Source organism: Ciconia boyciana, chromosome 14, assembly GCF_034638445.1.
Source record: "Ciconia boyciana chromosome 14, ASM3463844v1, whole genome shotgun sequence".
Lineage (NCBI taxonomy): Eukaryota > Metazoa > Chordata > Aves > Ciconiiformes > Ciconiidae > Ciconia > Ciconia boyciana.
In genome coordinates, this window is record NC_132947.1 from 11,372,208 (window position 1) to 11,392,595 (window position 20,388).

At 52.0% G+C, this 20,388-nt stretch overlaps 1 protein-coding gene across 3 annotated transcripts; it reads left to right on the forward strand.

Annotated features, from left to right (window-relative positions):
- The first annotated feature begins 957 nt into the window (after positions 1 to 957).
- HNF4A (hepatocyte nuclear factor 4 alpha) lies at positions 958 to 18,528 on the forward strand. Of its 3 annotated transcripts, none has more exons than XM_072879136.1 (10): positions 958 to 1,078; positions 4,819 to 4,996; positions 6,841 to 6,935; positions 9,502 to 9,608; positions 12,146 to 12,301; positions 15,654 to 15,741; positions 16,253 to 16,408; positions 16,693 to 16,929; positions 17,593 to 17,715; positions 18,386 to 18,528. In XM_072879136.1, exons 1-10 carry the CDS (start codon positions 958 to 960, stop codon positions 18,526 to 18,528), a joined length of 1,404 nt encoding a protein of 467 aa, XP_072735237.1. The 3 variants fall into 3 exon arrangements, with proteins under 3 accessions (XP_072735237.1, XP_072735235.1, XP_072735238.1); XM_072879134.1 differs by having other exon boundaries at positions 964 to 1,078; positions 4,822 to 4,996; positions 17,593 to 17,741; positions 18,382 to 18,528; XM_072879137.1 differs by having other exon boundaries at positions 964 to 1,078; positions 4,822 to 4,996.
- Positions 18,529 to 20,388: the final 1,860 nt, after the last annotated feature.

The following is a 20,388-nucleotide window of genomic DNA, read 5'->3' on the forward strand; positions in this document are numbered from 1 at the left end:
GGGCGAGGCAGCAGAACCATCGCCGGGGCGGGTGGCGGAGAGCTGGCGGCGGCTGCCTCTGCAGGAGGAAAAATCCCGCTGCAGAGCAAAGCTCTGCTGCGTTGTAAAACACCTAATGAAAATTTTAAGACATGCTAGTCAAAACCCGAGGCCGGAGGGTGTCCGGCACAGGGTGGCTCCATCGGTGGGACAGGAGCAGCCCCAGCCATGCCCAGGGCACCCGTGCCACCCCTCGGCCCTGCTCACTGTTTGGGCACGGCTGCAGAGTGGGACCTGTTTATAGGGCATCCAGCCCCTGTAAAACTCGGTTTATAGGGAAGTAAAAGGAGTTGTACATCTTACTTTGCATAGCAACGTGTAAATTGCCAGGCAGGTGCTGACCTTCTCTGACGGGGAGGGAGAAAAAGGAAAAGGTGTGGGAGGGATGGAGGGAGTGAAAGATGGGAAAATCAGGGGGAGAAGGCAACCAACTGTGGAGAGGGGAAGGCAGTGACTGAAGTGAAGAGCAACCTTGTTCTCCCGGCGGGGTTTTTTCCAAGTTTTCCACCCCAGGTACAATTAAGACCAACACCGGCAGCTCAGCATCAAGGTCAACAGCCCGGGAAGGTGTTCCCTGGGCGGCGAACGCCTGCTCCCACGGTCCTGCCTGCGCCCGGGAGCCGGGATCGGCAAAGCACCTCGAGATTCAGTAATAAACAGTCAACAAGAATCACTGCTGCTCCACCAAAAAAAAACCAGCTTAGCAGCGTTCGGCACTGGGTGAGATGATTAAAGATTAACCCCCTGCCTCCTGCCTCCACCCCTCTGGGGAGTATAGGCCTTGAGGCTCAGCAAATCCTTTCAGAGAAATATTTGAAATAAAAGACAACAGATAGGGGACGCAGCAAAGGCAGAGGGAGGCAGAAGGGCCAATAGCCTCGGACAAGGGAATCGGTACAATCTGGCCCGTGTTTGCTGATGATAATGCGCCTTTCCAAAGCCCTAATAGACATGGAGATGGCAGATTATAGCGCGGCGCTAGACCCGGCGTATACCACTCTGGAGTTTGAGAACATGCAGGTGCTGGCTATGGGCAACGGTAAGTCCCCTCCATCTTCTCCCCTCCGCAGCGGTGGGACGAGCCGGGGGCTGCAGGACAAGTCCCCAGGGTGGCTGCTGAAATGCGGGGAGGGCTGGGGCACGGCGGGGGTGTCAGCCATGGGGTTCCCAGCAGCTCGCTGCGGGGTTTCTTCTTCCCCCGGGGAGAATTCGAGGTGGTGGAACAACGCTGTGCTCGGTGCAGGTGGGATGGTGCCCTGCAGCCCAGACACCTTGGGGACGGGCACACGCCAGGAGCTGGGTGCAATGAGAGGTCCCCACCAGACCTTCAGCCCAGGGACTGGGGCTGAGCGCAGGGCGGTCTCACCTTCCCCAGACCCCAACCAAGAGAAAAGACTAGCCAAAAGTTTCCAAGTGAAACGCTGCTGAGGGCTCACCAGACAGACAACTGAGCCTGTGGCTCCAGAGCAGAGACAGTCCCACCCCAGCAGCAGCTGGAGCTAGGCTTTCTCAGCGCAGAAAGCCATTTAATGCCTGGCAAGGGTGGAAATCGCTACGGAAAGCGATTCGGGCACTGCCCCTAGGCCACGGCCCTTCCCTGTGCACGCTGGGGTGCGGGGTGGCATCCCCTTCCCTGGAAGCGCTGCTGGGCCAGGAGGCTCAGCCCCCAGGAAGAGGGGCGAGGGGACCTGGCCGGGATAGACAAGCGTTCCCATCCCCTCAGGAGGGTAGGACCACACTTAACCCACCAGGATTCGCAATACTGGCCCACCCATTTGGGGACCAAGGAGTCCTGGTGATTAAATGCTCAGAGATAACAGGAGATTCCTCTCCAAGTCCCCCCTAAAGTCTCTCTAAATACGAGGTTAATGACTAAACGAAGCACACCGCAGAAGGCGACCCCCCGAGCCCTCTCCTCCTGCCTGCTGCGTCACCGAGGCTGCTGGGGCACCCCTGTCCCAGCAGGGCTGTGCCGGCAGCGCGGGCTCTCCCCTCACAGCCTGTGCAGGTCTTCCCTGGGCTATGGCTCTGCTCCGTCACGGACATGATACTGTGGTGCCCAAGGGGCTCTGCTGTGCCCTGGGTCGCAGCCCCTTCTCTGCTCCCAGGGGCTGGTCCTACCCACCCAGGGGTCTCAGGGCCGAGAGCAGCCCCCTTCGGCTCTGCCGATGCCCATCTGGACCTGCCGGGACAAGCCCCGGTCTTGGTCCCTCTCCATGCCCCTCTCCCACCCAGCACGCAGAAGCTCCTGCACAGGGGGCTGTGACTCGGCCCCCGCGGACCGAGGGCTCCGCAGGGCAGAGGGACACAGTAATTCTACATGACGAGATCAGGTGAGATATGAAATATGCCCTAAGGATGGACGAGTCAGCTGGGTCAGGCAGCACCAAGACCTCTCCTCCTCCTCTGCCCAGCTCCGGACCAGGGGCAGGTCTCGCCTCCAGGGCTGCTTTGGCGTTCCAGCAGCTGCCCGCACCTCCGCCTGCAAAACCTCTGCCTGCAAAACCTCTGCCTGCAAAACCTCCGCCTCCTGTTCTGGCCGAGGACTGCAGGAGAGCTCAGCCCCTGCCCCGCACAGCTCTGCAGCTCCAGCCCCGGTGGCTGCTCAGCACTGACCAAGTTTGCCACCATCACAGGCCAAACACACCCTGTGTCCAGACAGGCCTGGGGACCTCTCGCGGAGCTCCTGTCCTAACACAAGTCTCAGCTGCGAGGTCTCAAAGTCAGATTTTTTCTTTCCTCCACTTACCTTAACTGCAAATCAATCCCGTTAAACCCACTTCACTGCATCAGCCAGAAGCCCGTATTTCTGGCACTATGAAATAAACTTAATTGGAAAATTATCCATTAGGCAATAATTTAATTATTGGTTGGTTATTAGACTAAGATGCTGTAATTTCTTTGATAACAGTGCCAGTTTTTCCTGTTCTATGTTCATCTGATTACAGCATGATATACTGCTAAAAAGAGATTTATCTGGGCTGTCACAGATACACAAGTAATGTGATTATAGGCAGATCAGCTCTTCCTCTCTCGTGCAAGTCCTATGTTTAGCTGAAACTGGAAGTCTAACTTTCCTTCTGGAATGACCTTCATCCAGCCGAGCCCTTGGGATGCACTGGGAGGAAGGATGTTTTTGGAGGCAAGCTGCTCGTAGGGACGAGAGACAGCCAGAACAGGCTTGGGAGGAGCCCAGGGCTTCGGGAGCGGAGAGAGGAGCTTTGCACGGGCAGCGCTGCACGTACAGAAACGCAGCTGTGTGACAGGGTGTGCCAGGCAGGGATGCAGCAAACTGACTCAGAAAGAAATACAGGAGGGACACAAGGAATTAGAAAGACAGAAAGCAGGCAGGGAAATGAAAGGCGCTGCCAGAGCCAGGGAAGGGCCTGGCTCAAGATTCCCCGCGCTAGCTCGCTGCTGGATCCACACCAGTTACTCCTGCCGAGGGATGGCACGAGCAGGCTGTGCAGCCCCTACTGCAATACCCCTTTCTCTGCAAAATTAAAAGCTAAAATTGTAGCCCTGCCCCAGGCAGCATTGCCTTGGCCTCTCCCAGCACCCATGCTCCAGCTACCAAAGGGAGCCCTGCTGGGACCAGCCTTTTTATAGCACCCAGCTCCTTGCTGCTGGGTGCCAAGTGGGAGCGGCTGTGGCCCTCCCCGGGGTGAGAGTTAACTGCATCCCTGCCAGACCCAGAGACCAGGGACCAATAGACTCAAGTATTAAAAGCCCAGCAGGTCTCCATGGCTTTGTAGCTCCTGGGTATCATTTGTAACTGGGATTTCCACTGAGGCAGGAGAACGTGCCCGTGCTGATACAGGAAAATGTACATGGGAGGGGACAATTAGATCAACTGAATTAAGGGCTGATCCCTTCAGCCTTGAGGTTTGTTTGGCTTGCTGGAGGGGTTTTAGTGTAGGGCTTGTAGGGTTTCGAGCCTTTCAGATGTCCTACAGAGGCTGCTGCAATTCCCCATCCTCCCAAAAGAGCCGGGCAAGTGCCAGCCCCGCCAGTCTGTAAGGACTGTAAGACATCAATCTCAGCTGTGGTGCTACCAGACTCTGGAAGATACCCAGCGTACGTCCTTCTCCGTGCCATAGCATCACCCTTTCTTTCTGGGTTAGCTTGATCAGTCCTTCCTTGCATGGGTAGTGTTTGCCCACATGAGTTTTCCAGCTGAAGTCATTTGAGTTTGTTATGCACTTAAAGTCTTGTTCTCCTGAAGAACCACCCTGCAGGCTGGAGCTCCATGCCTGGCAGAGAGGCTCTCCAGCAAAGGGAGTTGGTCACCTCATTTCTCTTATAGCTCCTGCTCAGGGCTGTCTTGGGTTCTTTCGGTGCTATAACACAAACACCTCTCTAATAAATCAGCTGCTCACCCTGCGCTGTAATACCTCAGCTTTACCTCTGCACCAGCTTTTTCTCTGGCCACGCTACTGTAGCCCAAAGTGTCTGCAAATCCCCGAGGAATCGTGGCTCTGCTCTGTGACTTCTGCTAATGGGTTTCTGCTTTGTCCGAAGGCATCGCTGGAGTCAGGCCTTTGGGAGGAGCTGTCTCACCCTGTCACATGGGGAGCTTTTGCACACTCAAAATGCAATGACTTAAGACACTCGGAGCACCCACCACTCCTTACACACCTCCCTGACCAGCCCCTGCCACACAGCCTGACTGCAGCTGCCTGGTTCCTCCAAAAATCAAGTCTCTCACTGGAAACTGAGTTAGGAAATGTTGGCTGTCTGTCTCACTGTCTTCTTCTTCTTCCTGTGGCCTTCCCCAAGCAGACACGTCTCCATCAGAAGCAGCCAACCTCAACAATTCCAACAGTATCGGGGTGAGCGCGCTGTGTGCCATCTGCGGGGACCGCGCCACGGGGAAGCATTACGGGGCTTCCAGCTGTGATGGCTGCAAAGGCTTCTTCAGGAGGAGCGTCCGGAAGAACCACATGTACTCCTGCAGGTAAGGACAGAGGGGACAGAGTCACGTGGCTGAGACAAAGCAGTCCCTAGGAGCTGAACGGCAAAGGCCTCAAAGCGCAGCAGCATGGTCCTTCGTCCTCTTCATCCTCCCCGTGCCTTCCACCACCTTCCCTGACCTCACCCTCCAGCTGGGAAGGGTCAGAGACCGCTCTCACTCTGGGATTGCCCTCCAGTGATCACCGGGGAAAGACCCAGGGAGGTCTTGCCCCATTCTTTAGGGGCCAAGCATGTGTTCTGGCAAATGGATATGGCCAACCGTGGATGTGGCCAGCAAGCAAGGTGATGTCGGAGGAAGCCCTATTACAGGGGCTGAGCACCTTGCTACTCAGTGCTCTGAGTGCAGCGCAAACCTCACTCGCTCCCTGGGGGCACTTCAGTGGCCTCCCATCCCTTCTCCATCACGAGATGGAAGTCTGTCTGCCATCTACCTAAAATGCTGTCACTGCCTGTTACAGGATAAAAGAACATTTAAGGAGCAACAAGCTGGGCAGCACAGAGTTCATGTCTCTGAGGATGAGGCACCCATGTTGCTCCTGCAACTCATGCACTGCTCCTTGTGTTGTTGGTGGCAGCCCACGGCTCTCCCGTGCCATCAGCGGCTGTGACCTGCCTGCTCCGTGCTCTGAGCAACCCACACGTAGAGAGTTGCAGAGGAAACCGAGGAATCCTCAGCTCAGAGTGTCTAAATCACTTGGGCTTTTTGAGTGAGTTACTCCTGATGGCCTGACAGCCACTTGGAGAGCGTGAAGTGCTCAAGACTCATGTCTCTAAAATCTGAGTGACAGAAAGAAGCCCCAGGTTTCTGAGTGCACGTGAAGCACATTATCACTTGCACTCCAGGGCAGTTTAAGCTGGCTGCCCAGGGAGCCCCCTCCCCACAGCTCCAGTGGAAAAGCCAAGGTGCCCAGTTCTTTGGAGACTAGGGATTTTATTTAAGTGCTACAGAAATGCTTAAAAAGCTGCTTTCAGGCACGCATTTGGGCAAATCTTAGCTTGGGGCTTTAAAAAGCACGGTAGAAACAAGCCCTTTCCCAGCTCTGTATGCCTTTGTCTTTACTTTGCAAGCTTGATCAATCGGCAGCAAATTAGAGCAAATTTGCAAGTGAAATTCATGCTGCAAATGGTCACCAGGCTTGTTCTGCATGCAAGAGCCACACATGGGAGATCAGTGTGTGCCCCACCACGTGCGATGGATTTGGTGATATAAGTGTGGAGGAAAGGAGCTGGTTGCTTCCCAAGTCCCCTCTGAAGTGCAGGTGGCTGCAGAGCTGTTTGCACACCAGCGAAGCTGTCCAGAGGTCAGAACCAACCTGCCTGGATTGCAGACACAGCCCTGGAGAGATGCAGGGACTTAAACCCACTTCTTAACCTTACTAGCTCAAGAACAACCTTCTATCCTTTTTTTATTCAGAATAAATGCATTCCTCCTCCCTTCTAACTGGGATCTAACTTACAACAGGGGCTACCAAGTTGGCTCTGACCCTCCTGGCTCACGCTTTTGACTTCACTAGGGCTTGCTAGTCCATCAGGAGCATCCTATGCCTAGTGGTTAGTGAGTAAGACCAGCAGCCTGAGCTCCTGCGTGCGACTGTCAGCTCTAGCCCCTCCTTATTGAACATCCAGAGGTAGAGCAGATGGCTGAGATGCTCAGTGCAAAGAAGAAACCTCAGGTTAAAGCAAGGATGGAAATGGCACAGACCTGGGCTCCTTTCTCAGGGTGAGCCTCTGGGAACCTGCTCTGAGCATATCTTGGAGCCTGGGGCTCTGTCTTGTCCTGCCTTCAGGCTCAGTCTTGCTGCTCCTAACACCTCTCTTTCTTCCCAGGTTTAACAGGCAGTGTGTGGTAGACAAAGACAAAAGAAACCAGTGCCGATACTGCAGGCTTAAGAAGTGCTTCCGAGCAGGAATGAAGAAGGAAGGTGGGTGACGGCGTGGCTTCCCCGTGCTCCCCCCAGCAGCAGTCATGCTGGCTGCATATGTTTGAGGAAGCCCTCACAGCCCAAGGCCATTCCCTGCTGTGTACATGCTCGCCCAACCGTCTTAGCCCTGTCTTCCCTCCACAGTGCTCTCTGTGCACAGACCCAGACCCCCATCACAGGGGGGTTTAAGGAGAGTTTTGGCCTCCAGTCATGAGCCCTGTATGTGGTCAACCTTCCCGCTCCCATCCATGCAAAGTTCTTGCAAGCAGCCATCGTCCCAACAGCTGAGGGCAAGGCATGGGGGCCCTGCGTGCTCCCAAATCCAATTTCAGGGCCCCTTCTCAGGCCACCTCTCAAATGCCAGCAAAGACAAGCCCATGAGAGTGTCACAGGGCCATGCTTGTGTCTCAGAACTGCCAGTGCTTGTACACACAAATCACACCCGGGCCTCTTCAGCTCACTGTCGCTCACGCTGACGCACACATCACCTGTGCTCCCACGTAGACGGGCATCCGAGCAGTTTGGGAATGCTTCCCAACATCAGTGAGAAGCAGAAACTTCAAAGAAAACCTGGGAATTTGGAAACACTTTGGGGAAACTGCTCTAAGTGCTGTTGCCCCAGAGTCACCATGAAATCCACAGCTGGATGGGTGAGTCCAGCAAAGGTCCAACTGTCATTTTGCCCCTTTTTTTCCTAATGTGCATATAGGTTCTTGCTGACCATCTGCAGAGAGCTTAGTTTTATCTGCTACATCAGCCACAGCAGAAAGGACCCAGAGCAAGGTGGAGCATTTTGGCTATTTAACTCCATATGAAACAAGTAAAAATATCCACCCCCCTGCATGGCCCAGGCTCACCCACCAACTTCCCTGCCTCTCTGTCTCTGCAGCCCTTCCAGGTCCCCACAGCTCAGACACGACGGGACAGGATTCACCCCTTGTTTAGCCCTGCTTGGTTCTCAGGAGTATTCACAGTGGCAAGGAAACCTAGGGCTGCTGTGGTCCTGCTGGTGGCCCCGCTGGTGGTCCTGCTGATGGTCCTGCTGGTGGTCCTGCTGGTGGCCCCACTGGTGGTCCTGCTGATGGTCCTGCTGGTGGTCCTGCTGGTGGCCCCACTGGTGGCCCTGTTGGTGGAGGGACAAACTGCCAGGAGCAGCCCAGAGGAGCTGCCTGGCGCCCCGCAGAGCTCACCCCATTGATGTCAGCAAAGGGAGGCATTTGGCCCTGTTGTTCCATGTAGAGAAATTAAACCCTGTGCTCCCCCCAGTTCACACCCCCTCGAGGAGAAACTAAGGAGAAAAGGGGTCCTTGAAGACAACAGGGAAGTACCAGCAGTACCGGGGCAGCTTCCCCAGGAACACCAGCCTGTGAGAACACCTCTGAGCAGGAACATTTCTTCCCTGTTAAAGGGGACGAGGTATTGCAAGGAACTTGGCTTGACTTTTCCTGAAGAACATAGGAATCCTCCTCTCTCTGCAGCGCTCGCTCATCCCATGCCCAGAGCTTTGCTGCTGTCTGTTAATATTCAATAGAAGTTACATTAGGTGCATGACCAGCTAATACTGAGCAAACATTTGGAAAACATCATGGCGTGACTGAACTCGGGGGCCTGCTACTGATAACAAGCAGCATAACCTTGAGAGCTCCTATTTACAGCCGCTGACTGCAGGGCTTTTCTTCTGGCCCAGCCTAATTATTACTTTTTATCAGGTGGATTTATACATTGAGAACGTATCAATCCAGAGAGCCACCAGCCTAAGGCAGGGACTGTTCTGTTTCCCCTGCCATCGATCAATACCTTATTTGAGCAGATGGCTTTAACTGGCGTGGCCGTGGTGAGTTACGGCCAGCCCACGGCCTCGTGGCAGATAGAGAGGCAAATCCTCCCTCTCAGCACTTCTGCTCTGGCTGCTGCCACCTCTAGACTCAAAGCCCAGGTCCTCAAGACTAGACCAAGCAGGGAGGCACGTTGGGGTCAAACCTGTCCTGGGACTCTCTTTACAGTAAGGTATGAGAGAGCTCTGTTGCTCTGGATAGATAAATAGGAGCTGTTCTGCACTTCCTTCCTTATTGTAGCTTAGATGGAAGTTTTCCAACTGCACCTACCCAGTGCAAGAGCTTCCCAAACGGAGCTCACAGGAGTCAAGTGGACAGACAAAGAAGCCAGGCAGATACTCGACTCCTCCGTTTCACACATAAGCTTTGGGCTGCATGCGTGAGCATGACCACTGTTTCAGACCCCATATCTTGAAATCAAAAAACTCAGAGCCGGAACCTTTGAAAGGAAACTTTCCCATTGAACTCTACAGGCTTTGAACCAGGTGTTTGGGTTCTGAAACAACCCCATCCCAGGAAAGCCTAACAAAGCGAATGTGAGAACAGACCACCAGATGTAGTCAGCTCTCGCAGGCATCCCGTCACAAACCAGACGCAGCTGCACCTCCGCCCTGCCAGGCAGGGAAGCTGGGAAACTGCAGCTAAGGAAGGGGAACGCCAAACATCTGTGCTAGTTTTCGGTGTGCATTGCCATGAACGACCTGCCGCTCAGCCAAAATACTCTCTTGCAGCTGTACAAAATGAACGGGACCGAATCAGCACCCGGAGATCAAGTTACGAAGACAGCAGCTTGCCCTCCATCAATGTCTTACTGCAGGCAGAAGTCCTGGCACAACAGGTATCTCTTCTTTCTTCTTTGGCAAATACAAAAGCATCAGGCACTACTGGCCAGCGGAGCCAGCTGAGTATTTAATAGCTGAGTCTTCAAATTACCACCTCTTTTCTAAGTAACTTATCTGCCAACTCAACACTGATTTTTCACAGGCATTTGTTACCTGAAACGATCCCTTTAGTGCTCCTTGGTCCATTGTTGGTTGTAATAATATGCAATAATCTGTTCTGCTTTGATGGGACACATGAAGGCTGGAGAGCCTGCTGGAAGAAAATAGGGTAGAATCATTGAAATCCAAGGAGCTGCGGCCGCCAAAGCCAGCTGAGGGGCTGGCCTCACACGAGCAGCCTCCCTTCCCCATCGGCTCCTAGGAACTTCAGATTCTGGCTTCCTGCACAGTTTCACAAGGAATCAGTTTCATGCTTGTTTTATGCAGATATTCTTTCCAGTGTTTACTTGAAATTCCCCATTTCCACAAGCATACTGCCAAGACATTTCCTAGAGTGTTCACCTGAAAAGATGACTCTGCTTTAAGAATCTGGATATTGCAAATGGTGTACATCAGATCAGCACTGTCTGGGAGGACACAGGGCAGGACAGGAGCGCACAGGCTGCGGGGAGGGTTTGTGTGCGAGAACAAGTGATGAGGATGGGGCTGTGCTGGAGGCAAGACCTGCCACTCTTCACGGGAGCTGGGGAGAGCAGCACTCCCTGTCCCGGGGAAAATGAAGAGGGGTCCGAGTTGGCAGTCCCTGCTCTTCCTTGCTTCAAGGGCCACATTACCCCGACGGCTGCCCCTGGAGATGCTCCAGGACAGGACGTGCCGAGCTCTGGGCTCCACGCTAGGGCTCAGGCTGTAAGGTCTGCTTCCCTGAGGAGGGGATATGCCAGAAGGGCCAAGGGCCAATCCTGTACACAAGAAGCATATCCAATCTCATCCCACATCTCACCTTGTCCTACGCAGGCCCCAATATATGTATATACCCTACAAAGATAATATTGGTGCTGCTCCCAGAAGTGTGAGATAATGGGGTCTCAAGTCACCCGATCTGCAAGGGGAGGACAGTCCCGGGACTCTGAGTCCTGCAGTGGCACAATATGTAAGTCTTGAGCAGGGTCTGCTGATAAAAACTACAACCATCGACAAAGCCAGGGGAGCTCCTGCTCTCCCGCAGAGCACAGAGAGACTCATTAAACAAGGCAGGCTCCAGCACGGTAATTGGTAACTTTTATGTGCCCAGCTAATTAGAACAAGATACTGCTGAGGACCTGCTTTCTCCAAGACCTCGGGTCACTCACTCAGAGGTCTTTATTTATTTGCTAAGCCTTCCGGGCTCTCTGATTAGGGTAATATGTGGTGAGATTTTTACAATCTTATTTATTCAATAATAGCTCGAGAGCTGGAAAGCTTCCAGGTAATGCAACCTGAAAAAAAAAAACCACAGGTGGCATTTGAACTCCCTTTCCTTGGGGAGGCTGGCAGGGTCCAAGCTGAAAATGCTGGCAGGAACAGGACAGGAAGAGCTGATGTTGTACAAGAGCAGAGAGGGCAGGCGGAGGGCAGCGATGGGGTTGAGTTAATTGCTTACAGAAGCATGAGGATAAAGTAGTGACTAAGGGCAAATTTTTAGATGAGCTGGGTGAGCAGCAATGCATGAGAACCGGCCAGGAGGTTGGGTGCCTGGTTTGGGGGAGATGTTCTTTCCAGCCCTGTGTGACGTACTTGCAGAGCTCTCAGGCTTGTCCTTTGCAAATGAAATGGCCCCATTTGCCTCTGCAATCACAAATAATTCGACACGCAAAAAACGCGACCTGTGTTGCGGGCATGTTTGCACATGCGCAGTTTTGCCAAAAGGGCCTAAAGCTGGGGGGAGGTGGGAGGTTGTTGTCTTTAAAGTCTGTCTTTAGCATTTCAAATTGGGTAATGTCAAATATTAATGACCTGGTGCTCACAGAAAGCAATCTCAGACCTGGAAAGCTACCTTCAGCAGAGACTCCTTGTGCTGATGCTGACTCAGACAGGAGGAGAAGTAGACCCTGCGTGTCTCTGTCAAAAGCAGACAAGGCAGGTCTGGCCAAGCACTGGCTCAAGCAGGGTGGAAGGGGGAGCAGTTCTCTGCGCTTCGGTGGAACCAAGCAGCTTGTGCAGCAGCACTGGGTGGACATGTCCTTGCTACTGGCGAGGCTGACTGCTACATAAGCCCCTCTGTTCCCTCCTGGATCTTGACTGAGAACATTTGTTCAGTAGAAGACCTTGGCTTTAGAAACATTTCTTCTGCGCTTTCCTGTCTATTCAAGGCATGCCAGTTTACCAAGATGATCCACAGCCTCAGCTCTGAAGCATTTCACGTTCACAGATCCCAAGGTTGATCTCAATATAGATGAGTTGTGCTGGCCCACATATTCTGGGGGCTGGTTGTGCAACAGAAAAAAGTAATTGCTGATGCTGGAGTCTGCATCAACACAACCCATGCGCTGGGGATTTTCCCGTCTATGTTTCCTCTGTGGCACTGAAAGCTGAAGGATCTCTTCTCTCCTTCCAGATATCATCCCCAGTTCCTGTGATCAACGGAGACATCCGAGGGAAGAAGATTGCCAACATCTCCGACGTGTGCGAGTCCATGAAGCAGCAGCTGCTAGTGTTGGTGGAGTGGGCCAAGTACATCCCTGCCTTCTGCGAGCTGCCCCTGGATGACCAGGCAAGTCCCCCCCATCCACCCCACCTCGCTCTGCCCTGGCGAAGGCAGCGGGGAGCCGAAGGACAGCCTGGCAGCTGAGACCTTCAAAGAGAATGCGCATTGTCCACTCTGTTATCCTGACTGCTGCAGCTGATTGGGAACGGCATCCATACAATGCCAGCGCAGGCCATTTGCATGTGCAGCTAATCAGTCGATGAGCACAGTCACGATAACACTGAGCTCAAATTAGGTACATAATCAGGTGCGCATTTTGCATGGGTCTATCAGTCAATTATTAATTATAGTTTGTGCACCACTTCGAAAACCTGAAGTGCTATACAAATACTTAGGGTAATCAGACTTAGTAGGACAGATTTCTAGCCTAAGGTCTGCTCAAGACTTAAAACCAAATCTGCCTGTCTACCTATCTTTCTGCTTCTTGCCTGGGGATATGTTTGTATCCATTCTCCTGGTGTGGAATTTTTGAAACGAAACACTAGTTTGCTCTCAAGGCAATAAGAAAATCTCTCTTCAGAGTTAAAAACCAGAAATATATTTGCATTTAACACAAATTACTGAAATGACATTTGCTGATTCCATAATCAAGATAAGCACAGTGGGTTTGAAATCCTCTCTAAAACTATACTGCAGGATCTCAGGCAGCCTCAAAGAGATACAAGGAGATGTCTCCTGTGTAAGTCTAAATTTCAGAGGCCTGCAGCAGATGTTGCAGGACATGATGTGTGCCCATCCTTGAACAGCACGTCTGGATGGTGGGGAGGCTCCAGAGGGAAGGGATAGCACTTCTGGCAGGGTATAGCACTTCTGGCAGTGGCCAGCGCAGGTCCTGTCACAGGTAGGAAGGTATTTCCAATCTTCCCAGTGTTTGATCACAAAACCAGCATGGATCCTCTTCAGCTAGGATCAGTCTCCAGCCCTGTTGATCTAGAGGTAATTTTTACATCATGAAGAAAAACAATATCCAGAAAGTGAGAGCATCCAGCTGATGAAAAAACCCTGAATCCTAAAACCGAGATCTTCAGTAATAACCCAGCAGCACAAAGCCCCGGGGAATTCAGTGCTGTTAACACAGAGCATATTTCCCTCTTTACTATTGTGTGCAAGTGCTAAATTGTTTAAAATGGTAAGAAATCTGTTAAACGCCTAAGGCAAATACAACTCAAAAATTATGAAAAACAAAATGGACTCCAATGGCAAACGACATTTACACAGCAAACAGGCTGCAGCCCAGCGGACGCCTGGGCAGCTCTGCATAACCCATTGTGTCCTTGTGCCATTTGGAACAGAGGCAGTAAACCTGGCGTCCTGGTTTAAACCACGACACCTGGTCAGTAACTCTGCAAACGGCAGCAATTTCCATGTGAGCTCATTTTACAATTGTGGGGCTGCAAAATTTCTCAAAGAAGAAAACAAAGCCTAAAGAGGACATTGTCTGAACCCTGCCTTCCAACAGAGGAGAGGCTGCTCTCAGCATGCTCCACAGGCTCGTCTCGACTGAAATAGGTATTCTCTTATGACCAGCCATCCCTCATCATGAGCAGTTCCCAATCCCAAAGGGCCTGAGAGGAAAGACTGAGCTGCATTAAAACTAATCAATTAATGCCATCAGTGCTTTCGAAGGACAGTATGAGAACAGAGGCAGCAGATACTCAGGGGAGTGCAGGAGGAAGGACAGAAATGCCAGGGAGCAGGAATGAACAAAACTAAGTGCAAGCCAGCTGCCCAAGGGGCATGAGAGCCAGTCAAGACATATCCAGTGGGAACATTTAATGTTGGGAAATGTTGTTATATTGTAATTAAAATATTGCCTGAGAACGAATCATCTCTGCCAGCATTTTTATAGGAAAGGTCATACCCAACCCCTCATTATTCCTCTGCACCAAAATGTCAAAGTACTGGGTTTGTTGGGGCAAAGCCATTTCATTTCAAAGTTAAAGTTCTACTTTGTTGTGTTACAACTTTTATATTTATCCTAGTTCACAATGGGATGATGTACCTCAGGTTGATCACTGCAAGAAAAAATATCAAATGAGATAGTTTTGCCTTGTTGAAGTAATTTACTTTAACCCTGATCAAACAAGCAAATTTTGTGGAAACAAAAATGGTGGTTTCAAACTGAGCTTTCTTGTATTTACATTAGGCAGGAAATTTCTACGTGAGGGCTTTGCTCCCCCGTAGGACTCACAGTTTTTCCGTCCTTCTCAAAGTTTCATCAGACAGGAAAGCTCAGGTTTTTGCTGCTCTGGTAATTACAAGCAGCTCGGCTAACACATCCGCCCATGTTTGGGTAGCGATAGAGAGAGGCTAGATTTTGGCATATAGATAAAGGTTCCCCAGCATCATGTGTGTGTAATCTTTTTGCAAGGACCTCCACTCTGTTTATTTTGCATAACTCTTTTTCATCCTCCGCAAAAAAACCTCCTCTCTCAGGCATCAGTGTCTTTTCTAACCAGAGATCTCTTCTACGGGTGACACATTGTCCTGGCATTTCTGGTAGGGTAAGACTTCTCTTGGCTTTGTCAAATGCTGAGGGATAACACACTAGAAAAGGGGACCATTTCCAACAGGACACACTTTTCAGAATCTCTCCATCAATGTTTAATGATTGTTTTCTCCAGCAGAGGCTCCTGGCTGGACATTAAGAAGCCTCTGTGTCAGGCTGTCCAATCGTTAACTTCTGTTTCTGCCTAAATCTCTGAAATTTTTAACTGAAGGAGGGCAAAAGATTCAGAACATTCTCAGGAGCCACTGGAGGGTGTAAAATTAAAGACTTCAATCATTAACGTCAGGGCAGAAAAACATCCCTTCAGCTTCCGTGGCCCAAATGCCCATTGCTGCGGAGGGAATGAATGACCAGAGGGTGACCCCACCAGCCGGGCGGACGCGAGTCCTCAGGAGCGTGATTTCAGTGGGAGGTGGGCACGGCCCAGAGGGACAGCAGCTGTCCACAGCAGTGGATCGTACTTCTCCCCACTTCCCGGGCTGGAGCATGGTCCCTGGTTCTGCGCTTGGTAGGAGCTGCCTTGTCTGCAAATGGCCTGCTGTGAACATGTCCCACCGCTGGCGTGAGGTCCTGGGACAGTCTAGCATGGTCTTGCTCATGACATGTGCCATGAATATGGGATGTTTCAGGTGCTGTCTATTATCTACTGGTTCTGCTGGATTTATAGCTGTTTATGCACAGGAGTAAACAATTTTTTGACCTCTTTCTCTGACTGTGACTGGAGAGGGACTCTCATTCCCCATCCTTGAGTGCAGTACAGAAATGCTGGGCTTTCCCTCTTGCTTATGTGAAATCACAGCCTTGTCTCTGTCTCTGCATCACCCAAATAACTTTTTCTTGCTTTTGCAGGTAGCACTGCTGCGAGCACATGCAGGAGAACATCTGTTACTGGGAGCTGCCAAGAGGTCCATGGTGTTCAAGGATGTCTTGCTGCTAGGTAAAGAGCACACTTCTGCTCCCGGCCCATCTGCTTCTGCGAAGCTTCCCTGCCAGTGTGAAGGACAGGGAGGTTCAGTGGTTCCGGGCATCCTTTTTGCAGGGGGGTGGCTTGAGCTCTTCCGTATTTTAGCAAGCCTAGCACAACCTTTGGGCCTGGCTGACATTCACATCAAGGCCACGACATGTGGCAAAGTTGGGGGACTATGAACAGTCACATTGCCCCGCCCCGGTTTGTGTAAGCAGGCTGTGGTGTGGTTGAGAAAAAGGCTCTCACTCCTCGGTCAGCTTTCCCTTGCTTGAGTGACTCCTGAGTAAGGAGAGGCTGCTCTGGCAACACAGTTCATCATTTCTGGCAGCCTGAGCGAGGGAAGGGGCAGAAGGAGGAACTTCTTAAGTCCTCCACCCTCAAAATTATCTCACCATTGGTTACCTGGGTTTTGAACTCCTTGCCACCCTTGATAAGTCTTGGGCAATGACAAGGCGATGGTCTCTGTGCTGCTTGTCCAAAGGAAACGACCACATCATCCCACGGAACTGCCCCGAACTGGTGGAGGTGAACCGCGTGGCCATCCGTATCCTGGACGAGCTGGTCCTCCCCTTCCAAGAGCTGCAGATAGATGATAATGAATATGCCTGCTTGAAAGCCATTATCTTCTTCGACCCAGGTATGCTCCAGCTTGGTGAGGGTTACCATCAGAGGGGACTAGTCTGGGTTATGCCGACTAATACTGGTCCTGAGTTGTGGAAATGCTGCCTGGTCCCCTCTCCGGGCCAAACTGTTCTTAGAGGGAGGGGAGAAGTCAACCTAAATAGAGAAAAAACATCCATTCCAGCAGACGATAGAGAATCAGAGACAGCTCACCTCGGCCTGCGCCCAGACTTCATGCTATTACTGAAGGGCAGTTCCCAGGGAAGCAGCCTGGATAGTCTGCTCTGTGGGTTGTTTCAGATGCCAAAGGACTGAGTGACCCCTCCAAGATCAAGCGGATGCGGTACCAGGTGCAGGTCAGCCTGGAGGACTACATCAATGACCGGCAATATGACTCACGGGGCCGCTTCGGCGAGCTGCTGCTGCTGCTGCCTGTGCTGCAGAGCATCACCTGGCAGATGATAGAACAGATCCAGTTTGTCAAGCTCTTTGGCATGGCTAAGATCGACAACCTGCTGCAGGAGATGCTGCTGGGAGGTGAGTACTTGAGGGTCCTACAAGAGGCCTCTCAATGTTCCCTGATCACCATCCCCTAGAGAACCTCTATAGCCATCGTTCCCTACCCAAAAAAGGTGGAGACAGCCTGTATGCAGGTTAGCCATTGACTCACACAAAATCATCTCCCCCTGTCATTGGCAATGGTAACAGAGAGTCCTCCACTGCTATTCACCTAAAGAGATGCATTAGCTGTGCATCTGTTTACAGAGAGGTGTCCCCAGCCCTCTGCATACAGACAAGCTTTGCTGTGCAAACCCAAACACCTACCAGCCAGCTGTTTCACTGATCCTCCTCTGTGTCCGAAGGGAGTCATCAGAACAAAAGGGTCTGAAAGGTCAGGTTGAAAAAGTGTCCCAGATTTTCTACTGGGAGCATCCAGTAGGACAAAACAAAATGAGAAGTTGCCACTGTGCTGTTCTCAGGAGGAGAGGAATATAATCCTGTATAAGAGGAAATGCAGGCAGCGGGCAGGGGTTAGCGAGCCCAAGGCATCCATGGTGAAAAACAGGAAGGGTGTGCTCCAGTCACATATGCACAAGCTGATCATGCACAAAGCCTTGGAAATTTTGGTGCAGTGGGTCTGCCCTGCTGAACTGTCTCCTTCTGTTATTGTGGCAACTAATGTCATATGCACGTTTTTAGGCTCATCAAGTGAAACGCCGCATGCTCACCACCCCCTGCACCCTCATCTGATCCAGGAGAACCTGGGAACAAACGTCATTGTGGCCAACACAATGCCTCCTCAGATGCACAATGGGCAGATGTGTGAGTATTGCCAGAGAGATGGAGAGCTCTCAGGAGAAACCAGGAGCTTTCCAGCATGCCTGTGGAGGTAGTTTCTACCTTGCAAGGACCTTTCCATGCAAGACAGAGTCTCTGATAATGAGTGTGTGCGAAATTCCTATGCAGAAAGGAAGGAAAGACAAACAGAGAGGTGGGTTAGATTAGATTAGGCTACTGATTCAACAAGATGTTCCCTGGCAGACTGTAACTTTTACATAGCCCTTAAATTTAGGGATGAATGATCCCATCCAATGCCTACTGAAATCAGTTGAAAGGCTCCCCTTCCCTTGAATGGTTCAGACACACCTCACTTTGCGCTCTGCAAAAACACAGGAGAATCTGGTCCACCACACAGGGCCACCACATGGGGCCACCACTTGGGAATTTGGGCTCAGATGACCTCAGCTGACCAAAAAAGTGGCCAGTAGAGGTCAAAATGCCAGTAGCTCCCCTCATTCGATGTTTGTTATTGTGGCTCTTCCAGGGCATCTAACCATGCCTGTGTGTCTGGGCTGCCTTGCAGCAAACACACAAGCCATTAGGAGCTATGGTTTTGCTACAGAGCCTTTGCTTTGCTTACACCTGAACCTGGCACAACTGAGGACCGATCCCAGTGCTGTCAAGTCCTCTAATTTTGTTTCTCTCTCTGTAGCTACTCCAGAAACCCCACAGCCATCTCCACCTGCGGGCTCAGGACCAGAGCAATACAAGCTGCTGCCCGGAGCCATTGCAACCGTGGCAAAACAGCCCACCTCCATCCCGCAACCCGCCATCACGAAACAGGAGGTCATCTAGCAATCTGCAGACCAACTGGCCTCGTTTAGAAGACCGTGTGGGAGAAAAGCCCAAATTGACTCTGCCACTGTGAAAAGAGAAGCCATCCAGAGGTCCTTGGGTGCAAACACACGGACTTGCTTATTGGACTAGTCCACCACCACCAAAAGCTGTCTTCCTGCAGCTACGGACAGCGTGTGCCATGGGCAGCCCCCAGTCCCAGAACTAAGGTTGAAGCCTTACTGAAACCCTCAGTCCTTGTAAGAAGGGCCAGATTTCTGCCTCCCTCCACGGGGAGGTTGCAGTGACCGACCGGGGACAGTGCAGCTGGCTGTTCCCCCATTGCCACCTCTCAGCGTTGGTTCAGCACACACCAGACCCTGAGAACAAGCGATTCTCTGTGCTGTGTGAATGGAGGGCTTCCCTCCCGCAGCCATGCCAGCTCCCCAGAGAGTCCCTAGTCCAGCCAAACTTGATGGAGATGGAAGCTCCCCCAGAAGCATCGCAGCAGGTGAAGCACGTGGGTTTTGCCCAGGCAGCACTGGCAGAACCGCTCCTCAGTGTTGGCTAGTCCCAGGTCTTTGCATGGTGTCACCCTCCAGCAAACTAGCCACCCCAGCCAGGTCTAACAAATCTGTTCAGCTGACACTGGGGCAAAGTCTGGCTCACCAGGATTCTCCACTATTTGGATCCTTCTGCCTTTTGAGGGGTTTTGCTATTTCCGTGCCAGGACTGCCCTCCCACCACAGGGCTCAGGGAGGCAACCACTGCCAAATCCTTCCCTTACACCACTACTGCCTCCTCACTACCTGGACTGGGAAGTTGGGGGACCACGGGATTCAGGAGATTTCAGCTAATGGGACAGGGTCACACCTGCACAGGGCTGGCTGTGGGCAGCACTGCCCAAAATATCACCGGCCCCACTACTGCTTCTCAGTGGTCAGAAGAAGACCACTGGATGCCTGTTTGGAAGGAAGCAGGGGGGAAGGACGTATGAAGGGGAGAGACCTGTGAGGGTGGGAAGAGCCCGAGCCTCACAGGTTGGACCAAGGTCTTGGGCTGCCCAAGTGCTGGGAGTGTCGTGACCCAGGATCTCAGTTCAGACCCAGCTGTAATGCTAAGATATGCCATATAATCTACGCATCCAGTCCAGTGCCACTCCCTCAGCTTAGAGCGAGTGGCTGATAACAGATTTATAGATCTTCATAACACGGTAAGAATTCATTATGGCTCCTTCAGACCTCAGAAGGTTTGAGGGCAGCAACCTCAAAAACACAAAGCTTTGAGTCCTGCAGAGAACAACAACAGAGGTCAAGAAAAGACCCTGTCTCGCGCAAGCCTCTTGGGTCTGCCCCAGCCTTGGGTCTGCACCCACCTGCCCTGCTCCCTCCCTGCCACAGTCCCTGTTTCTCTGTGCCTGCCTGTGCCAAAACCATGCAGATCCGACCTTTCGTTTACAGCTGAAACCAGGAAAGGAGCCCTCCCACGCCCAGCGCTTGCCTCTCCGGCTGCCGGCAGGGCTGGAGCTCGCAGAGCCCTGCACGACTTCAGGCCTGAGTCATTTTTGGCAGCGCGAGGCAATAGCAGCTCTAACTAACCATAGACTAGGTGGGGTGCTGGCCTCTCGGGAAGATGAAGCTGATGGAACCACAGCTGCCGAGAGGTTCCTGGCAGGGACGAATCTGAGCCAGCCCAGCCAGAGGAGCTGCAGGTCTGTCCCTTGATTTCCAGTGCAAAAATGAAACACCTTGCCTTGTGCTGACAGCGTCAGAAGTATTGTATCGTCTCTCAATGCTGGTGGCATCGTACCGAGTAATTTATTGCAATGATGAATCCAATCATTTTCTGTAAATTATTTTGTAAATCACATTGATTATTTAT

What these genes read in the sequence shown, in the direction of transcription:
- HNF4A (XM_072879134.1), top strand. Translation starts at nt 964, where the DNA reads ATGCGCCTTTCCAAAGCCCTAATAGACATGGAGATGGCAGATTATAGC. An exon ending in CAGAAGTCCTGGCACAACAG is followed by an intron (nt 9,609 to 12,145) that starts GTATCTCTTCTT and finishes CTCTCCTTCCAG; the next exon opens with ATATCATCCCCAGTTCCTGT. An exon ending in AGCTGCCCCTGGATGACCAG is followed by an intron (nt 12,302 to 15,653) that starts GCAAGTCCCCCC and finishes TTGCTTTTGCAG; the next exon opens with GTAGCACTGCTGCGAGCACA.